This window comes from Neodiprion fabricii, chromosome 1, assembly GCF_021155785.1.
Source record: "Neodiprion fabricii isolate iyNeoFabr1 chromosome 1, iyNeoFabr1.1, whole genome shotgun sequence".
Lineage (NCBI taxonomy): Eukaryota > Metazoa > Arthropoda > Insecta > Hymenoptera > Diprionidae > Neodiprion > Neodiprion fabricii.
The window spans coordinates 22,972,841-22,996,829 of NC_060239.1; the positions used below are offsets into that span (position 1 = coordinate 22,972,841).

Genomic DNA, 23,989 nt, shown 5'->3' on the forward strand with positions numbered 1-23,989 from the left:
CATGGTTTTCTTAAATTCAAATCTCGCGTGAGAAAAATTCTATGAACCACTTGAATTGAATTGTTAAAATCGATAAATGATATCCGGAACTCCAAGATGTATCGAAATTTTGAAACTAATAAAAATTGAGTGAAAGTCTTATACACAACCAGAGAATTTTTTTACACGATTTCGATCTCACGTGGATTTGTGTAAAATTTGCATCAATTAACGTAGCATTAAAACAAAATTTATTTGTGTCGTTTTAAATTCGTGCAGATTTTTCAATGAATTTGAGTCGAAAATGCTCAAACATTTTTAACAATCTATACACGAATATTTGGTCCGACGACGCGTAATTACGAAACTGGCTACAAAAAATTTAAGAAATCCGGTTCTCTCTATTCCTCAAGTGATTGGTTCCGCAGACTGAAAACTGAAATAAACCGCAGCTTATCGAATATCACACGACTCTTGAGACCACATTTCTTTACCTACTCAAAACGTTAGATCAGCGACGTTTTTGACGCCTAGAAAACTCGCCAGGTTTATATTATACTACGATGAATCGAGAAATTGCCGTTGGAAGAAACAGACAGAAAATAGAAGATAAAAAAAAACTATCTGAAGAAATGACAAGAAAGAAGAACAATAGAAAAAGAAAAAATACGAGACACTAACAGCGTCTGGCGCTTACATTGTGTAATATTCTTGTATTTCATTTTATTCTTCTTCAGTGATTCACTTTCTTTTCGGATATGCGAGAGACATCGTCAGATTTTAGTGAGTAGCGAAGCTTTCGTTAGTCTCTTGACACCGTCTCCGCGTCTTGGGAATTTTTTACCCCACGTCTCTGCGGAGCTTTCTTCAATCGCAATTTAGTTTCTTGCGATCCAGCCGTTGAGACTACCTTGATGAAAATCACCGCGTTCAATACTGTGACAGTGCCGCACTGGTTGCAGCAGAATTTCCATCGCTGTATCACCAATTGGCATTCAACATAACCGAGTTAACTCTTCGAAGTAATTTTTTATACGCTGTTTATTGCCGACAGAAAATTTCGTCGAATCTCAAAGAGAAATTTCTTGGAACTTCCAAGTTTTTTAGAATAGAGAGTTTCGGTTATGATCGTCGGAAGAATGATCAAAAATAGAGAAAAAAGTGAAATCGGCCTGCTTCTTCGGATCCGCGAAGAGTTGAATTCTTGTTCAGAGATTTCGTTCTTGGATAAAAATCCTTGGATGTACGTAGTAAAAATTGGATATCCAAGTATAACGGCGGGCTTGAAAGCTGGACGGAATTTTACTGCACGGACTGCAATTATGCTGAAAAATAATTTTCCTTATCATAGTTTCCGGCTTCTTCTTTCAGTCGCTGTCGAATTCCAAAATGATATCCACCGAACCGGAATTTCCATGGGGATTGAAAAGCCTGTTCCTCCTGACAATGTCGCTGCTGGCGTTTCTCCTTGACGGAATTTGGCGCGGACGAAAAATCCCCTCGGGATATATTCCTGCGGAGGGGAAAAATTAATTTCATCGACACACATCGGCTTCCTTACTAGGATCGGATCGCGGTCGAGGAGAGTTCTGTTATTCCTTCTGTTTCCTCGCACCCTCTTATTCCCGGCCGGATTCCCGTTCTCGTGATCCTAAACGTCGCAACGACGTATCATCGATCTATGCGGCTCTTGAGACAACGGCTCGCCGCGTCTGCTCGAAACCCTTCAAGTCTCCTTTTTTCTCTCATTTATCCGTTACCTTTTCCTTTTCCTTTTCCTTGGCCTCGAGACCAAGCTTGACTCCAGCTGATGATACCCACACCCAGTGAAAAAGAAGCTCTCTTTCCTTCTCTCTTTCTTGCTCTCAATTTTCTTCTTCCCTCTCCGGCAGTTGTCGCGGAATGCGTTGGGTTCGTGAACTTGATCTGTCCCTCCGCTTTACTCTTTAAAGAATCTTGCATGTGCGCGGGAAAGAAGAACACGGTCCCAGTTGAAGAGACGCGGTAGTTTCTAATTTGGTGCGGTGGCAAAAATCGACACTCCGTCTAGACTGCCGCCACTCCTCTGACGGTGCGGGCTCTATTTATAATATTCCACTTCGTTGATGCCGTCGCTCCTTTCCTCCTTTCCGTCTCCTTTTCATCTTTTTACGTTTCTCAAGTCGACGAGGTTATACGGGAAAAGACCACGCGCAGAGGAATCGAGAAAACCTCCGATTAGGTTCCCTCCTTTTCACCAGCTCCGCCACGTTTCCTTCTTTATATGCCGGCGCGACTAACTGCGAGACTTTGGCAATATCAACCCAACGATAAATAACGATATTGCAGACCGTCGGTCCGCCGGAAAATTTGACAACAAACCAGGCGGCAAAACCGCGATGAAAATTGTACGTATAAATCAGTTGAAATTCGAGGCTTTTTTCACCCCCGAATCGCGGCGTCAAACTTCCGAATATCCCTTCGCAAATTTTCACTCCTCCCTTCTCGCCACGGCAAATAAAGTCCTCGGATGTGCCTCCCCGCATCCCGTAACAAACGCAACTTGGGTGTAACGTTTCAATTTTTCCATCCAGAGCAAGTTTCGACTTCGAAATAATTGGCAAAGGTTTTTCGAAAAAGATACCAATTACCTTTGTCGAATTTCTTGACCTCAAATAACGAAAATCAACGGAATCAATATCGCGTGAGAACAACTCGCGTCACATTTATAGCCGTCATGCTAAATGGAAGTTATGGCATATATCGTAGTCCAATTTTGGTTACGCATTCGGAATACTTTTCCCCGTGCACGCAATCGGCTCTATAAAACTGCGAAACCTAAACCGCACGGTTACGACGCCTCACCCTATTGACAATCGATCCTGAACTTTATTGTATTCGATTGAAGTTTCACACCCCCTAAGGCCTGAACGAAAGGGCGGGCTGCGTGTTTCAAGCCTCCTTGAGCACACAATACTACGCGCATAAAAATCCGAACCATCGCCAGTGTGCGTCTTGTGTGTGTGGGGAGGAGGTCTTGAAGGTACATATTTCACGAAGCTTGATTCTCACGCAAAAAGTGTAACGAAGCTAGAGAGCAAATTTAATTTTCACCTTTCAATGCCAAATAATTTACGCGCAGCTTGGAAAACTGATAGTTTTTAACTTGTTCAGTTTTCAGCGAATAATTCGTGAAAGGTATGAGAACGAATTGAATTATCAAAGTATTTTTTCATACCAAATTGAAGGGTTTTTCGTACCGAGTCAAGGCTGCTAAAATGTGTGATATTTTTATTTTTGTAATGCAACTGTACAAGAAATACCTGCTCTAATATTCTCTATATTGAAGAAAATTGAATTGACGGAAAAATGTAAGCCTGTAGAATTTTATAGCTGTAATGAAAAAATTAATGTCTCAATATCGATTAATGAAGCTATAAATGTATAGATCTATACTTCCCTGGCTTTAGTCCAATTGAGAGGTAATAAGAAAAATACGTTTTCTTCACAACTGGCCAACTATATCTGAGGAAAATTAGGTACTTCGTACGCGTAATTTTACGGGAGAATTTCTTCGGTGATGTACGCGTTAAACGATGATCATTTCACATGTTTCATTCAGCGAAACAGTTTTTGCTGGTCTAACTATATAGGCAGTAAAGTTTGAAAACGCGACGTCAACGCGTTGAACCAACATCACAACGAAAAATGAAAACTGGACGTAAAACTTTTATAGCATATAGGCGACATGAAATCGTTGTTTGAAAAAGATGAAAAAAATACGTGGACCGAGTGGCGTCGGTAAACCTGCACCTGATCACTCATCAAATAGGATCTGAGACTTCGATCTATCCATCTATGAGTGTAAAAACAACGTGCAGCTGCGTAAGGCTCTAAAAATGGTCACACAATTCAAACTAGCGTTTTTACGTCATCCGGTTACTTGAACAATCATCGGTTGAACAAATTTTTCACACGTTATTCACAAGAATAATTGAATACTGGCAGATCTATCAAATAATTGTAAAAGATCCAACGCCAAATTTTTTATTTTCATGATGTTTTCATATCTTATACTATTTAAAAGAAGGCAACAACCCTGCAAGTTTCAGACATTACGGCTTGTGAGAAATATAATGATCAGTTTTTTAACTTCGGACAGATTCATTATTACATTAGAATATTTATCGTATTCTTATTAGGGAAAAGAATATGATGCAAGTTGTTTTTGATGAAGAAAAGTGTGATTTTTTTCTACTATGTAATACGTTTTGAGTGGATCCTCAAGAACCATGAAAAATACACGAAAAACTGCTCGATAATCAATCTAGATAAAGTAAAGAGTTTCAACGATGTGTTTTTCCAAAACGATAAGAGTAAGAAATCCGGTAAAAATTGGTGAAATATCAAATTCTGGCTCGGATTGTTTACAGATAAATGTTAGTCCTGCCCATGTGTTATCGCAAAAATTTATCTAGTAGAAAGATTCACTAGTCGAAGTGAAAAAGGAGGTAGAGTACAGGAGCGGAAGTTCTTTGGGAAAAGAACTTTCGCCAAGAGAAAAAAAATTATGACAAGTAATAGAATGTACCTAATACAGAGAGGCGCGCGTACAGTGGTCTGCAATTCACTCGAGGTTGATAAATAATTGATGAAAGTCTTTGAGCTTTTGAAAGCTTTATAAGACTGTCTTTTTTCACGGGGCGGGAGGAAAAGCGGTCAACTTGTAAAGGTCATCCGGTCCGACGGGTCCATCGTATGAGCTGAATAGATGCTCGGTGGGGAATTTATGTTATGAATTATATAACGCCACTTCAACTCGAGTAGTTTAGGGTTTTGAACCCGTTCCCTCAGCCTCGTGTCTCGCTATTTCCTCTTTAAGCCACTCCGCGGCAGCATTTCGCCGCAGGACTTTGCATCCGCTCCTTTTGAGTTGAAAATTTAGGTGGTCAAAAATCGCGACGAATTTGATATTTTCCAGCAAAAGAAAAGCTCGCGTTCTTTCAACGGGAAACGAGATGCGACGGATGGATAGAAGAGAAGAAAACGGGAAGTGATTAGATAGCGAATGACTTGTTCTGTTTAGTCTGTTCTATTCCAGTCGTTAACGGATTTGGTTACCAAGGAAAAGAAAAATCAACGGATTTGGGTTGAGATCAATTGTTGTCTTAAAATAAAGAAAGGAGTTCACGGCTAAACACTAATCGTAACACAAAAAGCTGAATGACTGAGATTTAAATTTGATAAATATGACCGAGCAGCTACTTTTACCAAAACTGTATTTTTATTGTTTTTCTTGGCAGTATCGTTGCTATTGTTATTATTATCATTATTTCAAAAGATTCAGGATCATCGACCCATCTGCTTCTTGATTCTCACAGAAAATCTTTACACTGAACGGTTGTAAAGGTACGTCATTGTTTTCAAGTAAAAAAAATATTTATATCAGTAGGCGCCCATGACTATATAGTTGTGAAATATCGAGTTCAATCAACCCGCGTTCAACTTCTCTGCTAAAATTATTCGCTCGAACGATACTGACCGTGGACGGAATAAGATGCGGACTGGTTATATATTTTTAATACGCTTCTCGGCTCGATGATACTAAAATTGCGAATTATATCTTCGATTTATATCATCATCTTCACGAACTGTTTTCACCTACCAGGTCAATTTTAACTCCGTACCAAGTGGTTTATAGGGTTTTTCAGTCGCATTGTTCGTTCACTTTTGCTACTTTTCTTGTCCTTCGGACTGTTACTTTGCGATGGCCGAGCTACATGGAGAAGAGAAATAGTTTCGATTCTCATCGATAAGGTCAAGTTATACACTAACAGTTTTTCCATGCTGCTCCACATTGGTGTAATTATTATCGGATGTTGAAATCCTTGAAGAATATCGTTGATGATACCACGGATGTGCCAAGTAAGTATGGTGCACCAACTTGACGCATTTCGAGATTGCGCAAATCGGAATTTCCTGGCATTTCTATCGACTAGGTCCGACGTCTAGAATCTCCAACTTACGTACGGATTTCGAGGTGGCAGCTTCTCGAACTTGGTAAATCTTGTTTCTCGACATCGCGTATTGGTGCACGAAATTGACGTATTCCTGCAGCGTGAGATGTGCGCTGGCATGAGAAATCCATGCATATCGTACTTGTGACGAAAAAGCAACAACGAAATGTGCCACGTGTAAGACGGGGAGTTGATTCATGGCGAGAAAAACATGGCAACAACTAAACGAGGGTGGGGAGAGGAAAAAGTCGCCAAAGCATTAATTCATAAGGTTATTTTTCATTCCGAATTACGCTGTTTTAAGCCGGCGCGTCGAGCTTTTCCTCATTTAACAATTTAAAAAGTTCTTCGTTCTTCGGGGAAACGGCGATTCGGTCACGTTTTAATTATTTCTGTAAAGAACTTGTCATATCAGAATGACGATAAAATTCCGTTATCAATTAAACCAAGCGGCCGTGATCTGAGATGATATCGCAATCAAACTTAAACTCTTCGATTGGCTGGAGTGCTGGCGAACAAAATTGAAAGCAAACCCGGAAATAGAGACAGCTTCTGTTTAAATCATGTTTCGGTTCCGTACGAACAAACATCTACCGAGTGACGAAGAATCCCGCACAATGAGCCAATCGAAAATGTTCACAGTTTGCTTTTGTATACGTCGTAATAAACGATAGCGTTTCAACTTTTTCTTATCAATACAACAACGTTTGTAACGACGTATCGACGTGAGTTATTTTTTTTTTGGAAGCTCTCCTGCAGTAACTGACCAAGAAAATTGAAACTTGTCTCAGTACTGCATATTTCGACTTTTAATGAGATTATCAATTATCAGAGCTTTTAATAGAAAACAACACATAATATCACAGAAAATAACGACGTTCTAAACTTCAGCCATCAATTTCCTACTTTCCAGAGGATAACAAATTTTTGACTCTCTTGATATTTTTTGCAATTACGAAATTTGAAGCATGGATTATTCGCTGCAAAAATTCATAACAATTATCTAACAAAATTCCAAAACAGCTTGAAATTAAGCTATAGTAATTAATATGCACGCTATACATACAATGTGTCCGTGAAATGTACGCAGGTCCCCGTTTTACAAAATATACGTAACCCGTGACGAAATGTTGGACCTAATTCGGATCTCAAGAAAATTTCGAGATTCTCCAGGCTCACATGAGACCTTCTTAGGTAGTTAAATCCTTAGTGAAAAAGACCTCGTGCGAATCTCAAAACTGCGCATAAGTCCTGCTACCGATGTTCGAGGTTGTAATGAGAACCAAAATCGGGACTCATTTGACCCTCGAAAGCTTCAGTTGCAATATTCATGATTTGGACGTTAATTAATCCTTATGGTTTTCTTTTCTCAACTTCCGCAGATTCGAGGTTCACTTTCGACCTAAAATTTTTAAGAACTTCGAGGCTCTATTCAGTCAAAACTGAACTGTGCGGATCTGCAGGGTGTAAATGAGGCCTAAATTCAAGTCAGCATATCCGAATTACAAATCAATCGAGTGTCAAAAGGTTCAAACGATTTCTGAAATATCGGCTCGAAAAAAATAGCATACAATTGGAATAGTAACGAGGGACGATATCCATAGAACATTGTTAGATCCTAGTGGTTAAGTCACATGCTAGGTCTTAGTCCAATAGATCACGTGCTCAGGGTACTAATCGTCCATGTAGAAAAGAATTCTCGACCTTCTTAGGACGATGATGGTAATTTTTTCGGTGGCTTAGATAAAAAATAAAAAATAAAATTTGTTCCGACATTACTTGATCTACAACACCGTAAAAATTATTGCCATCATTATTCCATACTCTCGTGTAGGACCTGATCGTATGTCGCTCCTTGTAGTCCAGTAAAAGTATAGGTCTGAATTAGAAATATTCGGGAGGTGGCTGCATTTTTCTGTAAAGGGATTTTCGACCTTCAGGAAAAAAATTATTTCACAAAAATTGCCCAGATGCCGTCGATAAGAAGAATTTCTTTTTTCTGAATTTGTTAAACCGACTCCGTTTTCGACACACGATGACATAATTCGACGTATAATTTTGCGCTCTACACGATGGTCAAGTTACTCTTCATCTATCGATAGCTGTTTTTGAGGAAAACGCAAAAATGTCAAATTTCAAAAACAATAACGGAACGATTTCGTCGAATTGAGGTTAAGTTATTGTAGCTACAATGAAGTTTTTTTCTTCAAACAATTACCTAAATTCGACAAAATCGTCCCATTATCTGAGAAATTGAGGTCACGAGTTTCTACATATAAATTTCAAAAACGACTTCAGATCACAATTCCTAAGGACCGATAAGCATTACACACAAAAACGCAGCCACCTCCCGAATATTTTTAATTCAGACCCAGTTTGACTGGACTGTCGCCGCATTTCTCACTTATCCGCACCTCACACAGGCTGCAATATTGTACAGAAATGATACTGAAGCTTGTTCTCTTTCTGGTTACTGTTTCCAGGCGGAGATCGAAAGTGGTGATTGCCTCTGCGAAAGCAGAGGACAGCGGACGTTACGAATGCGTGGCGGAAAGCACCGCTGGACATCGAGCCGCCCTGGCCGCCAAACTTCTAGTCACACACGCTCCAGAAACTAGTGAGTAACGACAGGAACCCTTCGTATAAAAAGCCTTGAACCCCCCCGGCAGTAAATCTGCCCCTTGAGCTGATATATTCTTTCCGAGTAATTTCATTTCCCGCATCGACCCTCGGTGTCCTGCAGGAGTTTTGTCTTCTCCGGGACTGACGGATCGATTTCACTTTCACCGATCTAATCGAGTGTCTCGATCAAACGTGCGAATGCCCGCGTCCTTAAATAGACGTCGAGCAGACGCGCTTCGACGTGATTCAACGAGGCTACAATACACCTCGGCTTCTAAATACCGAACAATCGCCTCGCTGTCCTACGCTGTTATAATATTAGATTCCAAAAGCCTGCTGATGAACTTCGAGACGTAAACATCGCCTCCTTCGTCCTTACCGTGACGCAATGTTTAAACGGCTGCCACGTGTTTCCAAAAGTCCGTCCGTGTGTCCCCGACACGCAAGCCTCGTATCGCAACCCCAACATATCCGAGTCTTGGTTTTACGATTCCCAGACGCGACGGAACCTCAATCAACCTCTGCAACAACACGACGCCAAAGTCACCGCCCGCCAAAATGAGCTTTTGCCTTCTTTACGCTCATTTTTCACCTCGGGCTCGTCGAGTGAAGCGAGTAGCGCGATTTCCACTGCAGCCACCTGACGCTGACGTTCATTGACCACGGTGATTTTTTTTTTGGTTTTTTTTTTTCTTCTTTCCCTTTCCTTTTATTTTCAACCGCCACACCGGCGAATGATGAAAATCGACTATCCCACATTGTGGTCAACAAGCTCTCATCCGGTGGGCTAATTTAATAATAACCTGTGAAATTCATACGGGCTCGTACATTTTTGCGGATAATTACCGATAGATTTTATCGCACCGCTAATTTTTTTGTCACTTGCTTCACGGAAGAAATAAAACCTGCCGGATTTACACGCGCGATTGTATTTATTTAATATGGACAGGACTTTTTTCCGTGTAGAAAGTGTAAAAAGATTTCCGTGAGAATCGACGATTAACGCAATCGACGAAATTCTTAATACAATAATATCCGCTCTAGCGATTACCGTCACGCGTGTAAGTCCGATAAGTTTTATTTTTTTATTCTGCGTTTTCAAACTTTCCGCGGTGATTCTTAATTGCTGGCTGAGCTTTTGACTTTTTTTAAACTCTTTCCACGTGCGATTCCGTGCGATTTAGCTATTCTTGAATATTTCATTCGACGTGAAAGCCCTTTAGAGGGTAAATACGAGTATACACGTTGAAAAATGTTGTGAATTTTAGAAATTTATGTCTCGACAAAGAATCATTTAATTTGATTGCAATTCATTCTGATTAAAAGATTGTAGACGGAGCTCCATTTACCTGATTTCTTTTTTCATTGCAAAGCTTCCTAATAATTGATCCCAATAAAAATACCGAGCAAATGGAACTCGGCATCCATGATTTTGAATCGAAAGAACCCTAATCGAATTGAACAATTGATTGTCGATTTATAAATGCCTAAAATCAGAACACATACCTATACATATACGTATAAACGCATCGGTTAATATTGATATGTAGTCAAACACCGTTCCCGAATCCCGTGGATGTCACTATAATTGCAGAGACCAGCTGCTTATGTTTCTACGAACTGGAGAAGTTTGTGAGAAAATATATCAGCAGGTGCTCCACGTAAAGTGGAAACATTTGTAATCCTGCTGCACCTTTGCAGGACTGTCAAGGCATATATGTTACACTTTCAGTGCGATCAATTCTTTAGCTAGAAGCCGAAGCGGCAGGACCTCACCATCGCCTCGGAGGACCTTTTCCACATCTAACAAACGACTGGCTTGTCACAATTATTCCTTATTACATCTGTCGCAACCAGTTCCAAAATAAAAAGGACCTAAAATCGGTGATTACTTGATTAGCTAATGCACCGTCCTTGTTTCCGCAACAACCCTTGCGGAACTCGTCGAATATAACAGTGATCTTGGCTCTTGTCGTTGGAATGAAGTGTTGAAACACGATGTCTTCGAACGAGTGCAAGATAAGTGTATTACATTGAATGTGGACTCTTGTTTCTAACAAAAAAATCAGAACCACTGAAGAAATACGGGTGGGGGTAAAAGATTAGAAAAACCAAACATCTGAATGGTCAGAATTTCGAACACAAATAAATCGAAAACTCACAATCACGAAAGAACAAAGTGGTGAATCTTCATTAAGCCAGAAATAATGGAAATAGAATATAAAAGTGTCGAAATTTGAAGTTATAGTATTTAGAATGCACAATTGGTGAAAATTCCGAAGGTCCGTTAGCAGAACGAGGCAAATGCGATTGCTCGCAAACACAAATAAATAACTTTCAGATGGATCATAAAGTAAAATTTTCATCTATTCGAATTCATAAATGCGAAGGATCAAGAATCAGAACTGTTAGAACTCCGAGTTGTAATCTCATAGAATGCTCGGAATATCGAATTGCAGTATATCAGAATCGTCAGAATGAAGAATCGCAATATATCAGAAGAGTCAATAACTCATATCATATTAGAAGCCAAGAAATATAAGTTTATTTTATCAAAAGTCGTATTCAATCTTTTAATGAGATAAAAATATTGCAGAATTTTTTTGATTCTGTGTATAAAACATTTTACAAGTTAAAACATATTAGTTGGAAAGACTCAGGATGGGAAATTCCGGTAGTAAGCCATCTATACGGTTACTCTCGAAATACCGATCTTCCCGAATTGTACGATTCTGAATAATGACCCTTCTACATTCTGGATATCTGTTTTCCGCCGTTTCTAGATGATTAAGTTCTAACTTTTATTTTTATAATATTTGGAAATTTGAGAATATGAAACTTTATAATTATACTATATAACTTTATAAATATTAATACTAAATAGATTTTAGGTAAAGTGCAGATTTTTATTGGGCACCATTCGGGACTTAAAATTTCTGACAGCATCTGTTCTCTCATATTTGTTATTCGAGTTTATTAAATTCGGAATTCTGGCCATTCAGATTTTCGGTTTTTTCTGATTTCTTACCCCCCGCCCAGAAATACATTCAGAAAACTATACTACGATCACTTGAAACCCTCCAAAAAAAGATCGCGAGGATCTGGATCAAGTTTGTTGGAGTATTTGGGCTGGCAAAGCGGTCCCAACAGTCCGATCGTCGACTTTACGCAGAACCTCGATCTTGACCCTCAAGAATACCGCATTACGTGGCGTGATAGGGAAAGACTGTAACTGTAATCCTAACTCGTCGGCAGTCTGGTGACGCGAATCGCTGCAGTGGCAGGGTGATTAATTTCCCCGTCAATGGCAGCTACGTACCAACGTGTCCCGTTGCGCATAATATGCAACATCACGTAGACGGGCGGTGATATCGGGGCATCGGCGTGGACTGAGTCAAACGGAGTCTGCGGTCGGCTGTCACCTAACGTCCTGCGAATAGGAGGTCCGACAAAGGGAAATAATTAGGACTGTGGCGGGTGGTGACGTCAAGGCTTCCCGTGCTCCCAAGGGATCTGCTGACAGGCTTCTGACGCTACTCGGAGGGTTTTCGCGCGTGTCAAGACAAGAAGTGACAATGAGCGTGTACGTGGTACACGACCACCTGCCTCCGTCTCTCCAAGGAACAATTTCTACCAGATCACAGAAAGTCCTGACGCTGCTAACGTCCGCTCAAATACCCTCAACCTAGCCGGATATCCGCTCCGAGACGTCCTGAGGTCTAACCGCAAACCCCGCCCAAGATCATTAATTATTCCATGCTGAAATGAGGACAATAACCTGATGTTGAAGCGACTTGGGTACCGAGGTCGAGTGATCGCAGAGTAGGTACTGTAGGACGGAGAGTATTACGGACTCGTACCCTACCTCCCTACCTCTTTGATTCTCTCTACTTATTCCTGGAATCATTTTTCAAATTTATTTTCGAATACTTGTAATTGTTGCCAGTGATTCTTGTTGTCAGCCGTTATATTCTTACTGCGTTGTTCTTGTGCTTATATTGAAGATCAACGGATCCTACGGTCTGAAACAAAAATTTGGAAAAGAGGCGGGAGAAAATAGTTTGAGAAATTTCGAGCAATTTCATTCGCGCCAATGATAGTGGACGTCAATAAAACGGAGCAGATTCTAGTAAAACATTTTGAATATTAACCAGCTGTGGTTCAAAAGATAATTCATTACGTTTCCACTCAAACGTAGAGACCGTTAGCTTCTGGTTAGAGAAAAATTGCATTATTTTTGAAAATTTATTGACGACATCTAGCGTTTACTGAGTAAATATATAATTATGTTGATAATGGGGTTATTGCCGATTTTGACAATATTCATTAGTTCTTTGATGGTATTGTTGAAATCATTACTTAACGAAAGAAGACTCGACAGAAAAGATTAATCGTTGCACCGCTCGCTGGATTCGAATGGGGGAAATTACACGGAATCGAGTATTGAAAGTTATAATACTTTGAAAAGGTCGCAAAACTTCAGTCGACATCTGCTCAGCTCAGAAGTTAGGAACAGTTTAACGTCTGCAACATCGCAACAGTAGCACTGAATATTACCAAAGAAGGTTTGTTAATAATGACAAAGTTTGGCAAAACATTACCTGCAATGCAAAAGTAGGTACAGATATTATAGCCATTTGCGACTTCTAATATTCTCAGTAGATCAAATTTTCGTTAATCGTGATGAAAGATCATTTCGATTTACAATCATAAAGTAGTTGCTTGTTTCTATGACACACACTGGAGCGAAAAGCTGCGTAAAAAATTTCAGCCATTGGAAAGATTTTCAAATTAAACCCGCACGAACGCAACGAATTTACGCGTCTAAAATTTCGATGAAAGAGAACGGGGCGCGGGTCAAAGGCATCGACTTTTTGACCGAGCATAAAAAGGATGAGTTTTGAATCTCCGAGGTGGGCGGAATCGGGCGAGAATGCCCCATATGCGAGAGGACCGATACAGAAATGTATACATCGCTGGCGAGAGTTAAAACATCAAGTAGCGCACATGGAGAGAAGAAGAAGAGGGAAGGGAGATGAAGCTAAGAGGGAGAGAAAGACGGCGAGACGGCGCCCTGGCTGTTAGCTAAACAAACATGGCTAGGGTCCCTTGTCTGAGTATGCATTGGTCGTACTACTTGCGACGCGCATGCCGGCGCACACCACTCCCTTCATCGCCAGACAAACTAGCCACGCGCCACGGGACGCAGACGTATGATACGAGTCCACACTCCACCGCAGTGCAGATGAGATGAGATGAGATGAGATGAGATGAGATTAGATGAGATGAGAGGAGAACGGAAGAGAGGAGAGGAGAGCATATACACCTAGTTACGCGTATAGATGCGGAGGAGGAGGAGGCGGACTGCGGCAAGACGGAAGTGAACGTAACTCGTTCCAGGGACGACTGCCAAGCGCCTAGATCCTCACAGAGCTTGCGACGCGATCTTTGATCGAACCGAACAAAGCGATTCCCGGGTTTTAAGGGGGATAGACTGACGATACAAAGGGGCGGGGTTGAAGTTACGAATTTTAAAAGTTCCGAAATCACGTAATACCGAACTATTTGGTGGCGAAACTTGAAGTAAAGAAATCGAACTGTTACGAATTAACAAAGTTTCGAATGGTCGGATACTTGACGGCTAAAGTTTCCAACCGCGGGATTCGGAAAAATTCAAGTTTTGATAGAGTAAGATTCCGAAAATTAAATTATAGTCGCACGGCGTGTGGGTGCAAAAAATCAGATAGATTGAAAATCAGAATGAGCAGGATCCGGAACATAAGAATATCGAAAATCTAAAGCAGAGAAGGATAAAAGTAGTGAAATTTTGCCAAGCCAGAAATTCAAAAAGCTGGACATCTTCGAACCTTCGGAATTTGGAAGTATCGGATTTTTGAATTTCTTCATTTCAGGACTTTCGGAACTTTGACTAGTCGGAGTTATGCCCTCTCGGCATTTTGTCTTTTTGGGGTTTTCCCACGGTTTTGGACCATTTCAGACTATGATGTGTCATCAAAGCTTGATTTCTTTACTTTAAGCTTCGCCGCCAAAACATTCGAAATTCACCGCTTTCTGAACTTTTCAAATTTGGAATTTCAATCCCGCCCCGATACAAATAGATGCAATTTTTGTTATTCGAATCACTTGATCTTGAGACAAATGGTGCGACAGGTTAGTTTGATAAATTAGTTAAATGTACAGAGATTGCACGAAGGTTGAAAAAAATTGGCCTCGATATTAGTCGACAAGTACCCGAAAAAGTGTTCTTCGTGGAATTTCTTAATTCTGTGATTTGCTGTAGTGTGTCAAAAGACATTGTAACGCATTTTTACAGGTGCTAATTCAACGGTTTGAGGGGTAAAAACTTACCCTTAGGGATTGCATCCGTTGATTGTTGAGGGTAAACTTTAGGGGTGGCTTCTACCCGTTTAATGACCCAGCGGGCATGTAAAAATACGTGCTTTGTATTTTTTTCACTTACTAAAACGTATTACAACTGAAAAAATCAGTGAAATATACCTCGGATACTTTCCTTGCCAGTGTCTCGAGGGGACACATCAGTGACGCTCTAAACTTCTTCGGTACACATGAAATTTTAAAGAGGTCCGACACCCGGGAAATATCTTTGCTCCTGCAATTTAGTCGGTTCAAAAGAAGGTTCAATCCAAGCACGTCGGAAAATGTCGCCAACCAAAAAGTCAACATTGTACAGTCGAGAAGATCAATTTCACTAATGGGCTAGGATAGTGAAAAAGAAAATTAATCACCAAAAAATGGTAACGAAATTCTCAAAATAGTCAGAGCATGTATAACAAGTATCAAATTTTTTATTTTTTTTTGCCACAGTGTTCTGCTGAAAAAACAAAACCGCTTCAATCCACAACATTTGATTTCAGTGTACATACAAACGTGACTGATTCATTCTTAACTTATCATCAGTCATCTAAAGTCAGTTTTTAAAATCTAAAACCAGGCAAAAACCTGAAACGCAATACTTGTAACAAAAAGAAGATAAAAACGATTTACTTCTAACGGTTCCGTCGACAAAGTCCGATGCACATTTTATTTATTCAGTCGTTTATTTTCAAGTATCCTGCATTTTATCTAACGAAATAAAACTCGGGATGGCATTTTCCTATCGAGCGGAAAATGATACGTTTTTAATGGAAAAAAATGACAAACGTGCCATGTGTTCAAGCCTTTGTTGTCACGGTGAACTGATAGGAAAGTGTATCGACTCTTAGGAACCATGTCGGCCTGTTTGGGGGTCGGCATTAAATCGCTGCATGCACAATAGCGAGGTGTCATTGAACCGGTAATAAATATTTTCATTTTACCTATATTCTGATATTTTTCAGGATCCCTCTCTCGACTTGGAGATATCCAGATGCTCGCTTGCCAAAATTTTAAATTCCACCCCCGCTCGATCGCTCCGGTTACATACTCCGAATAAATTATTTCCACTATACAGCTCCATCGAATCGTCAGATCACGTCAGAGTTACAGCGTCACGTGACTTGACTGCTCTGCCTGCGGAGCGTAATGTCGGCATGAAACGGAAACAAAGGAAAAGTAACGGAAAAAGAGGAAATAAGCTCGCTCCGTTCTTGTATATGTTCGTTGTGATGTAGAAAGAGCTGAATCAAATATTAGATTAATCTAATCGGATCGCTCGTGCTTTGTAAACTTTGTATATTATTCAGAAATCACTGAAGCACAAGGAATCTTAAATTTCTAAGAAACGGGGATTACGATTGGTCAAAGAGTTACTGCAACTTTAACGCATATTCAGTTGTATTCAGCATAACATTATATACCGACAATGAGTTACAGACGGTACGAAGAACGTCGAGCTCGAAGTCTCTGACTGACGAAAGACGACCACTTTTACTCTTGTCAAATTTATCCAAGGATTTATCGTTCGTTTAGCAAAGTCAAGAGAGATATTTTTAAAAATGAAATTTGAGAAAATAACGAATATTGCGAAATATGTCCACCCCTTGAACCGAGACTGGAAATTGATTGGGTCCGTGTTCGGTGTGCACTCCAACTGTTAAAATACTGTGCCGGTGAACGTTGTGTAATTCCGTTTGTAGTCGACACGTGATTAACCGAAATTCTCAAAGCCAGAAACACAACGAGGCATGAACCTCGTGCGTAGAATATTTGCGAGGGACGTGACACGGTCAACTCCGCATTCCGTGTGTGCTTTTTCCACGCGTCACTGGGCTGCTAAATACACCCGAAACTGCCCGTTTCTCACGGTTGTCTAAAAATCTAAACCGAATCGAAAAGAACGAGTAAAACGGTCGTCCTCGCTGTGATGTGGCAGAGATGAAAAAGCATAATCGAAATTTCGGAGCGAACGATATATTCAGCTTCTAAGTTTCGTTTACTTTCCCTCCGCATGGATAAATGGCTCCTGCAAACTCGTTTTCACTTTAAACCGTGCTTGCGTACTCATTTGTTGAAAAAAACTTGTTCAATCTTATCATTTGTTACACTTTATACATACTAATTGGAGCAAAATGATGTTTTCAAATATTCGTTACGTAAATTTCAGAAGCTCGCCAAATGTTGTAGGACCATTTAGAAATTAAAAATCGTAATTTCAAGAATAATTGCTCTTCAAGTTTACTCCAAAGTGATTAATGTCGCAGTGTTGCGATATTCAGTTTCTTCGGTCTTTTGTAATCTTCTGTTCAAGTTTTTCCGTCGAAATCTGGAATCTGATTCATATTTTTTTTCAGCGGACCAAGCTTAAAGGGATACTAATATGTTTACTTTGATAATACGTACCGATTAGTGACCAAAATTTCAAAGTAACGAATGAAACGTTTCGTATACGTTCCCCTTTAACTCCGAGTAACTATAAACTAAAGCTTCTGCACGGATTTACGCTCTTTCGATCATTGAGATAATTGCACCTACGCGATACGAAACTGAAATATTCAAAGAATTCATTGACGCAATTAGTTCCAATACTCGTTCCAAGTTTCCATTGAATGTCAAAAACTTCGTGTTTTTCCAAACAGTCCTAAACAAGAAACTACCGTTCGCATATTTTACGATCCACTCGCGGTTCTTGGCTGCAGATATTTCGGCTCTCTTTTCTGACTTCGAAGGCGCGGTTACGCGCAGGGTTCGAAGTCGAAAGCGCCCCAACAATGGACGACTTCGATGAATAGTTATAACGGGTCTATTCGGGGCGTGGTCGAAGGAGCATAACCTTCAGGGCAATGGAACGACGGCGATATGCGATAATCCGAAGTCTATTGGGTACGCAAAGCTCGCCGGAAGCGCCTCAGCTTTCAAGCTTTCACGCCATCCCTCGGATGATAAGTCCCTTCCTTAACCCCCGAAACCCCGATATTCCTACAGACTTTCGTCAGAGCTTTCAAGCCTCCGTGCGTCGTTTGCTTTGTGAAAACGCTACGGAATACGTAGGATGAAAACTTTTCTACTGATTAAATCATTCGGCACTGTTTTTTTTTTTTTCTCCTTTTTTTCCTTTTTTCTATTTTCGAATAAATTATACGTTCGTTTAATAAATGCTCAACAGCCAGAGGTAATAATTACATCGGTGATATGAAAAATTTGTTTTTCTTCAATTTCTTTTTCCTAGGGTTGTTAAATTTTAATTGGAACGAAGACATGCGCAAACCCACGCTCACGCAGACATACGTATAATGTGTATAATGTATACGCTTCCTGCCGCAGCTGCGATAATTACTAAGCTCCGAAAATCGCGACGAGTTTAGAGCGAGAAATTGGATTTCTCGCGAGACATCATTGTGTAATTCTGGAAGCAGGATGTACGCTCAGGGATATTCGTAGAATGGCTGTAGGTAATTAATTTTCACATTGCTGCAGGATACAGTTGAGCGAGAATCAATAGGCAAAGGACGATTGTCTCTGGAGGATGAAAATTAAGCAACTCTTGTATGGAATCAACGTGTAAGAGATGAAAGCTCGATATTTAGAACCGGCTGAATACACAGACGACGTGAGTTTCCGTAGAGGCCCATAATCTTTAAGGGTAGGTAGAGTGTTTTGTTTCAGTAATTTTAGCGAGGCCCTCGGCGCCCAGACGCTGTTTTGGATCTTAAACCCCTTGCGCTCAGCGGCAGCTACACACAACTTCGACGAATGTTTCATTGTCCAAATTCACGCTAGGCATTACCGAGTCGCTAATCGTGGGAAGTTCCAGACGCCAGCCGCACGTCACGTTAGACCTGCACGATAAAGGATTCATGCCTGACATTAATAGAGCCCCTCCGAATGGCCAGAATCGCATTGACTAGTCTGCTACGCGAGAGGCCTGAGCCTTCAAGTCCGCAAATTACGAGCCACGCGTGGGTATCGGTGAAAAATATCGAACACCACCATTGACCACAATTCGACGTTTCCGCTGATGTGCTTTGTACGGAAAATCTATCCATTAATCACTTGTTCTCAGACTAACTTGGGCAAGTGGCCATTTTCTTTTCATTACGTCTTCGTGAGAATACGGGCTGGTTGTTCACGTTTACCATGTTGTCGAGTGAACTCCTGTAATATTAATTAAAGGATCGCAGGTGTTTAAATAATATTGATAGTGATTAAAAATAGTAACAGATAAATTGTTTACATGAAGTTCGGACTGCTGGATTGTTACACGAGTGAGAGTTACTCGCGGAATGAACAAGTCTGCTCTCTTAAAGGATGCGTGGACGACTAAACTTATTTGAAATTGAAGCAAAGCTTGGGAGAGGCAAACTTGTGGGAGAAGGTAGAAAAAACAGCATACATTTTCAGGATCTAGACGTGGTGGGATATTTATTATTAAGTTGGATTGGCCAAGAAAATGTAACGGGGATGTTAGGGGCAGTGGTTAATTTGTTATAATTTTTGAATTCGGTAAAGAGGTTGTTGTAACGATTGCACGTGATAGAAACAATACATAGAAAAATAGTGAAACGTCACATGTGGAGTGTAAGAAAGTGATTAGGAAAGTTTGGGTCTATAATCAATAGTGACCAAATGTGCGATTCCATGGTGCGAAAGTGGGAGTTTTTTTATGACTATGTTAGTCCTTGGATTTATATACAATTTAGTGCTTAGAAGTATGCTTCCTAAAGTTTATGATATTTCAACTTTTAAATTAATCCTACAAATTTATCTACTTTAATGTAAACGTGTACCTAGTGAAAGTTAGCAGCAACCACTTATGAACCAGATGTGCTGTTATAAATTATCTCTTTAAACCTAGCGAGGGTTTTGCGACGCCACAGTTAGAGAAAACGATTTTAATGCTCGGTTTAACTTCTTTGCGAGAAGCTTTTCTGCACGCACAGTTTGATAATCTAAAAATCTTTTTCGCGAACGTTTATCGGTATTCTTTATTTAATTCTTTTCGCAGAACGCTGGACGTTATGCACGTGCATGCACATTGCACACGTTTCGATAGCATCGTCCCTTCACCTGCAGTTCGATACACCGTGAACTCCGACCGGATTCAACCAATAACGCTGACCAGTGGACCGTTCGATGTTCATGCGAAACTGCAGCTGTGCAGAAGACGGAAACTTCGCTCGTTCGAATTGCCCGTCGAACTGTAGAACGGATGGTGTTTCGGTGAAATCTCGATAGTTGTACTCCGGGTGTTCCTCCATACCTAATTCGCGACCCCTGATCGGCGTAATTTTTTAGTAAGAATTTTCAATAACGTTTACAAATTTTGGAACACGGATAAAACTGTGAGGCTACACTTTCTGAGAGAAAAACATCTCCGAAAGCAGTATAATTTTTGTCGCATCCCATGAGCTCAATTTTCTTACCCCTCTGTCTTCATCGCGACATTGTAAAAAAAAAATGGGCAACTTTCGCTGCTTGTTTCATGTTATGGGGAAGTGGTGAGATTTTACAAGAAAAATCCTAGATTGATATGAAAAATTGAAGTTGACTATCCGAAGCAGTATGCAACTAGATAATAAGCTGTTCCGACAACAATCATTATACATCATACATCACCCATCATACATCATACATCATATACGTAGTATTGAAGTTCGAAACCAAATTTTGGATGTTCGGATGTTTGGATGTTCAGAAAGTGACGTCACCCACAATTTTTTTTCTCTTGAAGTCATCGATCTATAGTAATCGTCGACGACGAAAATCAGCTAGCGGAATTCCTCAGTCTGGAAACAACCGCGCAGTAGAGCGGACATATGAAACTCGCGCTCCGCAGATTTCGAGTACCGGGTTCTCTACCTCCTGGATTCTGTGCTCCGGGTACGCTTCCTGGTGCAACTCGAGTCCCAGGACAAGCGTCCCGTAGTTTCTACGCTCCAGGTAGGCTACCTGATGAAACTCGACCTCCAAGACAAGCACTCCGGAGTTCTGGCTGTCCAGGTCCTTGACCTGGTGACTTTTGACCTTCAGAACTAATTTTCCCTAGACTTAGCTGTCCAGGTCCTCCACCTGATGGATCTGGAGCTCCAGAACAAGCGCTTCATAGTTCTGGCTGCCCAGTTCCTTGATCTGATGACTTTTGACCTTCCGGAGTAAGTTTCAAGTTTACAAGTTTGATTATTAAAAACGTCATGTTTTGAACTATCAAACCAATATGCATGCTTCAGGTAACATTTTGAATCCAAAAAAAAAAAACCGAACTACCAGGATCAACAAATTGCAACTGGTGAGTAGTTGGCATAATATACAAAGGAATACATTACAATAACGTCGTTCAATTAGAGCTAAAATTGCTGTGCGTCGTGTTTAAAATCTGTCAGCACTTGGCTGATTGTTCTGTGGTATTTTTTGACGAAATTTATTGTCATAAAATCACAATAAGTTATACTCACATGCATGTGTAAACGTGATTTGTAGCATTGTATAGAAAAATGTTACAGGTAGATTCGGTTTGCGTCACATGCATAAAGACAGTGTTCACTCTGTATACTGTGAAGCAGATACCAGAATTTTTTTGGGAGTCATCGGGCCCCAGTCTCCCCTACAACTGTGTCATCTGGTAAAACACTGACAACGAGTAAGCAAGCGTACGAGCACAAAAACCAGTTATACACTAGGCATCCGACCCCGAGCAAGCTTTAGCGAGCCAGGGTCTTGAAGGTAGTATTAATTACTCATCTCTACGAGGTCTCACATTTGTGAGAAACAAAATTCCTGGATATTTTTGACCAATCTTTAAAAACTGAGACAAGAATCTCGCAACTACAAGTTACCACTGTTGAGATTATTGCAGGACATTTATCGTATCGCACGAAGCGATTCAACTGTCTACTGATCCACTTACCTGAAACATCTTGAACTTGGTGGCGCCAGGCTGGGGATGGCAGGTCATAGATTAAGGGCGTTTAGACTCGGAAATACTGGACGCTGACCATGAATTGTGCGGAGTAATTCCAGGCGGCAAATTCCAGGGAGTACGGTATATACCGACCCCCCATACGGCAAGTTCGTAAGCAGCGAGCGGCGAAATGACGCCATAAATAGAAAACACAATGCAGCATAGTAGGTACGGAGCTTGCAGCAAGATTCGATCGGCTGCACCTGCGCTTCAAGGAAGTGAAATACTTCCGAGAGAAGCGTTTACCTGTCCGGAACAACCCTTCCTGACTCGCCCTGCGCATTTACCGAGTGAATTTTTCGAGAATAGAAGTAACGTTCTCACACCTCGAAAACCGCCCCGTAAAATTTCTTCGGAATTCTTTCCTTCGAGCTGCATGTGCACTACACGCTTTTATGGTCCTCCTGATGTCTGTATCCTTGGGAATAGATATTCCGGAAGGTATATAATATGTAGAGCTCCTCCAAGTTTTCCCTTGACGGGTTTTCACTCCTTACAAGTAGTGTGCGATTAATCAATTAATTGGCAGCTCCGATTAATCGACAGTTTCGACGATTTCGATTAATCAAAATTTCCTCACGATAATGCTACAGGTCAATCGGTATACGACTTGCAACTTATTCACCGTAATCGAACTATGTTTGTCTGTGACCGATGTATACAGATTCTGTACTCAGATTCTGAATTGTTACTCAGATAAATGATTTGCGATTTATATACCGATTGACCTGCATAATTATTATGAGGTAAATTCGATCGATCGATTAATCGATGATATTTAATCGACAAATCGTTGATTAATCGATTAATTTCACAGCACTACTCCTCACCCTTTAGCTGCGTCTATGACTTTTCTAGACTGCGAATGCGGACACGCGCAGCGAGCTTTTCGCCTTACCCAGAAAGGTTAAGGAACCGAGGAACCAGAACCACACTCACCTCGTCACGCGCCCCAAGGGCTTTCTCGCTCCGAGTCGTACAATCCTGGATCCCACATCTCGTAGATGCGAGAACCATTTCCTAACCTCCGGCACCCGCAGCTTGGTTTCAGAGTTTAGGCTGATGGGGTGAAATTCGGCAAATGTACAAGTGGTTAGACCGCCTGCACCGAGATCCTGATTCTCTCTTGCGGCTTTCGATGGGCGGGGTTCAAACTTAAGGAGACTCGCAAGCTCGGTTTCAGAAGGAAATTTTAAACTGTAACTACTTTTCAGTGATTAACGGTTACGGGGTTGACGTTTTATGAGACCTCGGAATTTCTTGTTGAGAGTACGAATTTGCACGACACTCGCAGTTCGTGCGGAAAGAAAAATTGCCATTTCTTTACAAGAAAATGCAGCGCGTCTTGCAAAAAGATGAACGTTTTTCAGCGAGAAAATCCGGTCGATTCACACTGATGATTGAAAAGAGAGCAAGAATTTAGGGAGGCAAGATTGGAATAGTTTTTAAATATTGCATCAGGGTATTCAATGCCAATTCTCATCCTCACCAAACGATTGACCATGCCATATTTTATTTTCGCCAGAGATCTTTTTCTGTTATAGAATAATCTCTGAAAACCTCTGGAGGTAATTTATTATTTTTTCAAGCTACTGGTCTTCAGCCCAAAACGTTCATTTTGTGTGACGATTTTTTGAATCGAAAACCAAACGATTCCATTTGTGGTTTTCGAAAAACAGTTGCAAAGTATTTAAAGAATTTTTGAAAAATCATGGACTGAAAAGAAGTTGTTTCGAATGAATATAAAAAATTACCATCACGGGAAAAATCCCTGGCGAAAATCATAAATGTGATTAATCACTTACTGAGTTGGCATGAAATACCTTGTATAAAATATACTGTTTATTGACATTTATTATCTTATTTTTTTAATTTCACGGTCACTTTTCGACCACCAATTCATTAATATCCCTTGACTAATTGATCCAATTTGTTTGTACAAAAACGTTGATTACCATGCAAGACCTATATTTTGGTGCGATTAGATTGAATTTTCCTTTCTACACAAAATATGAATGTTTTGTTTGAATTCATGCTC

General features: G+C 40.5%; 1 protein-coding gene across 2 annotated transcripts in view; it reads left to right on the forward strand.

Annotated features, from left to right (window-relative positions):
- Positions 1–23,989, forward strand: part of LOC124187766 (protein vein) — a 259,802-nt gene that overhangs the window by 162,810 nt on the left and 73,003 nt on the right. For both annotated transcript variants that reach the window (XM_046579889.1, XM_046579888.1), the window contains exon 3: positions 8,459–8,592. In XM_046579889.1, the coding sequence (XP_046435845.1) occupies positions 8,459–8,592 (134 nt within the window). The remainder of the gene's footprint in view (positions 1–8,458; positions 8,593–23,989) is intronic.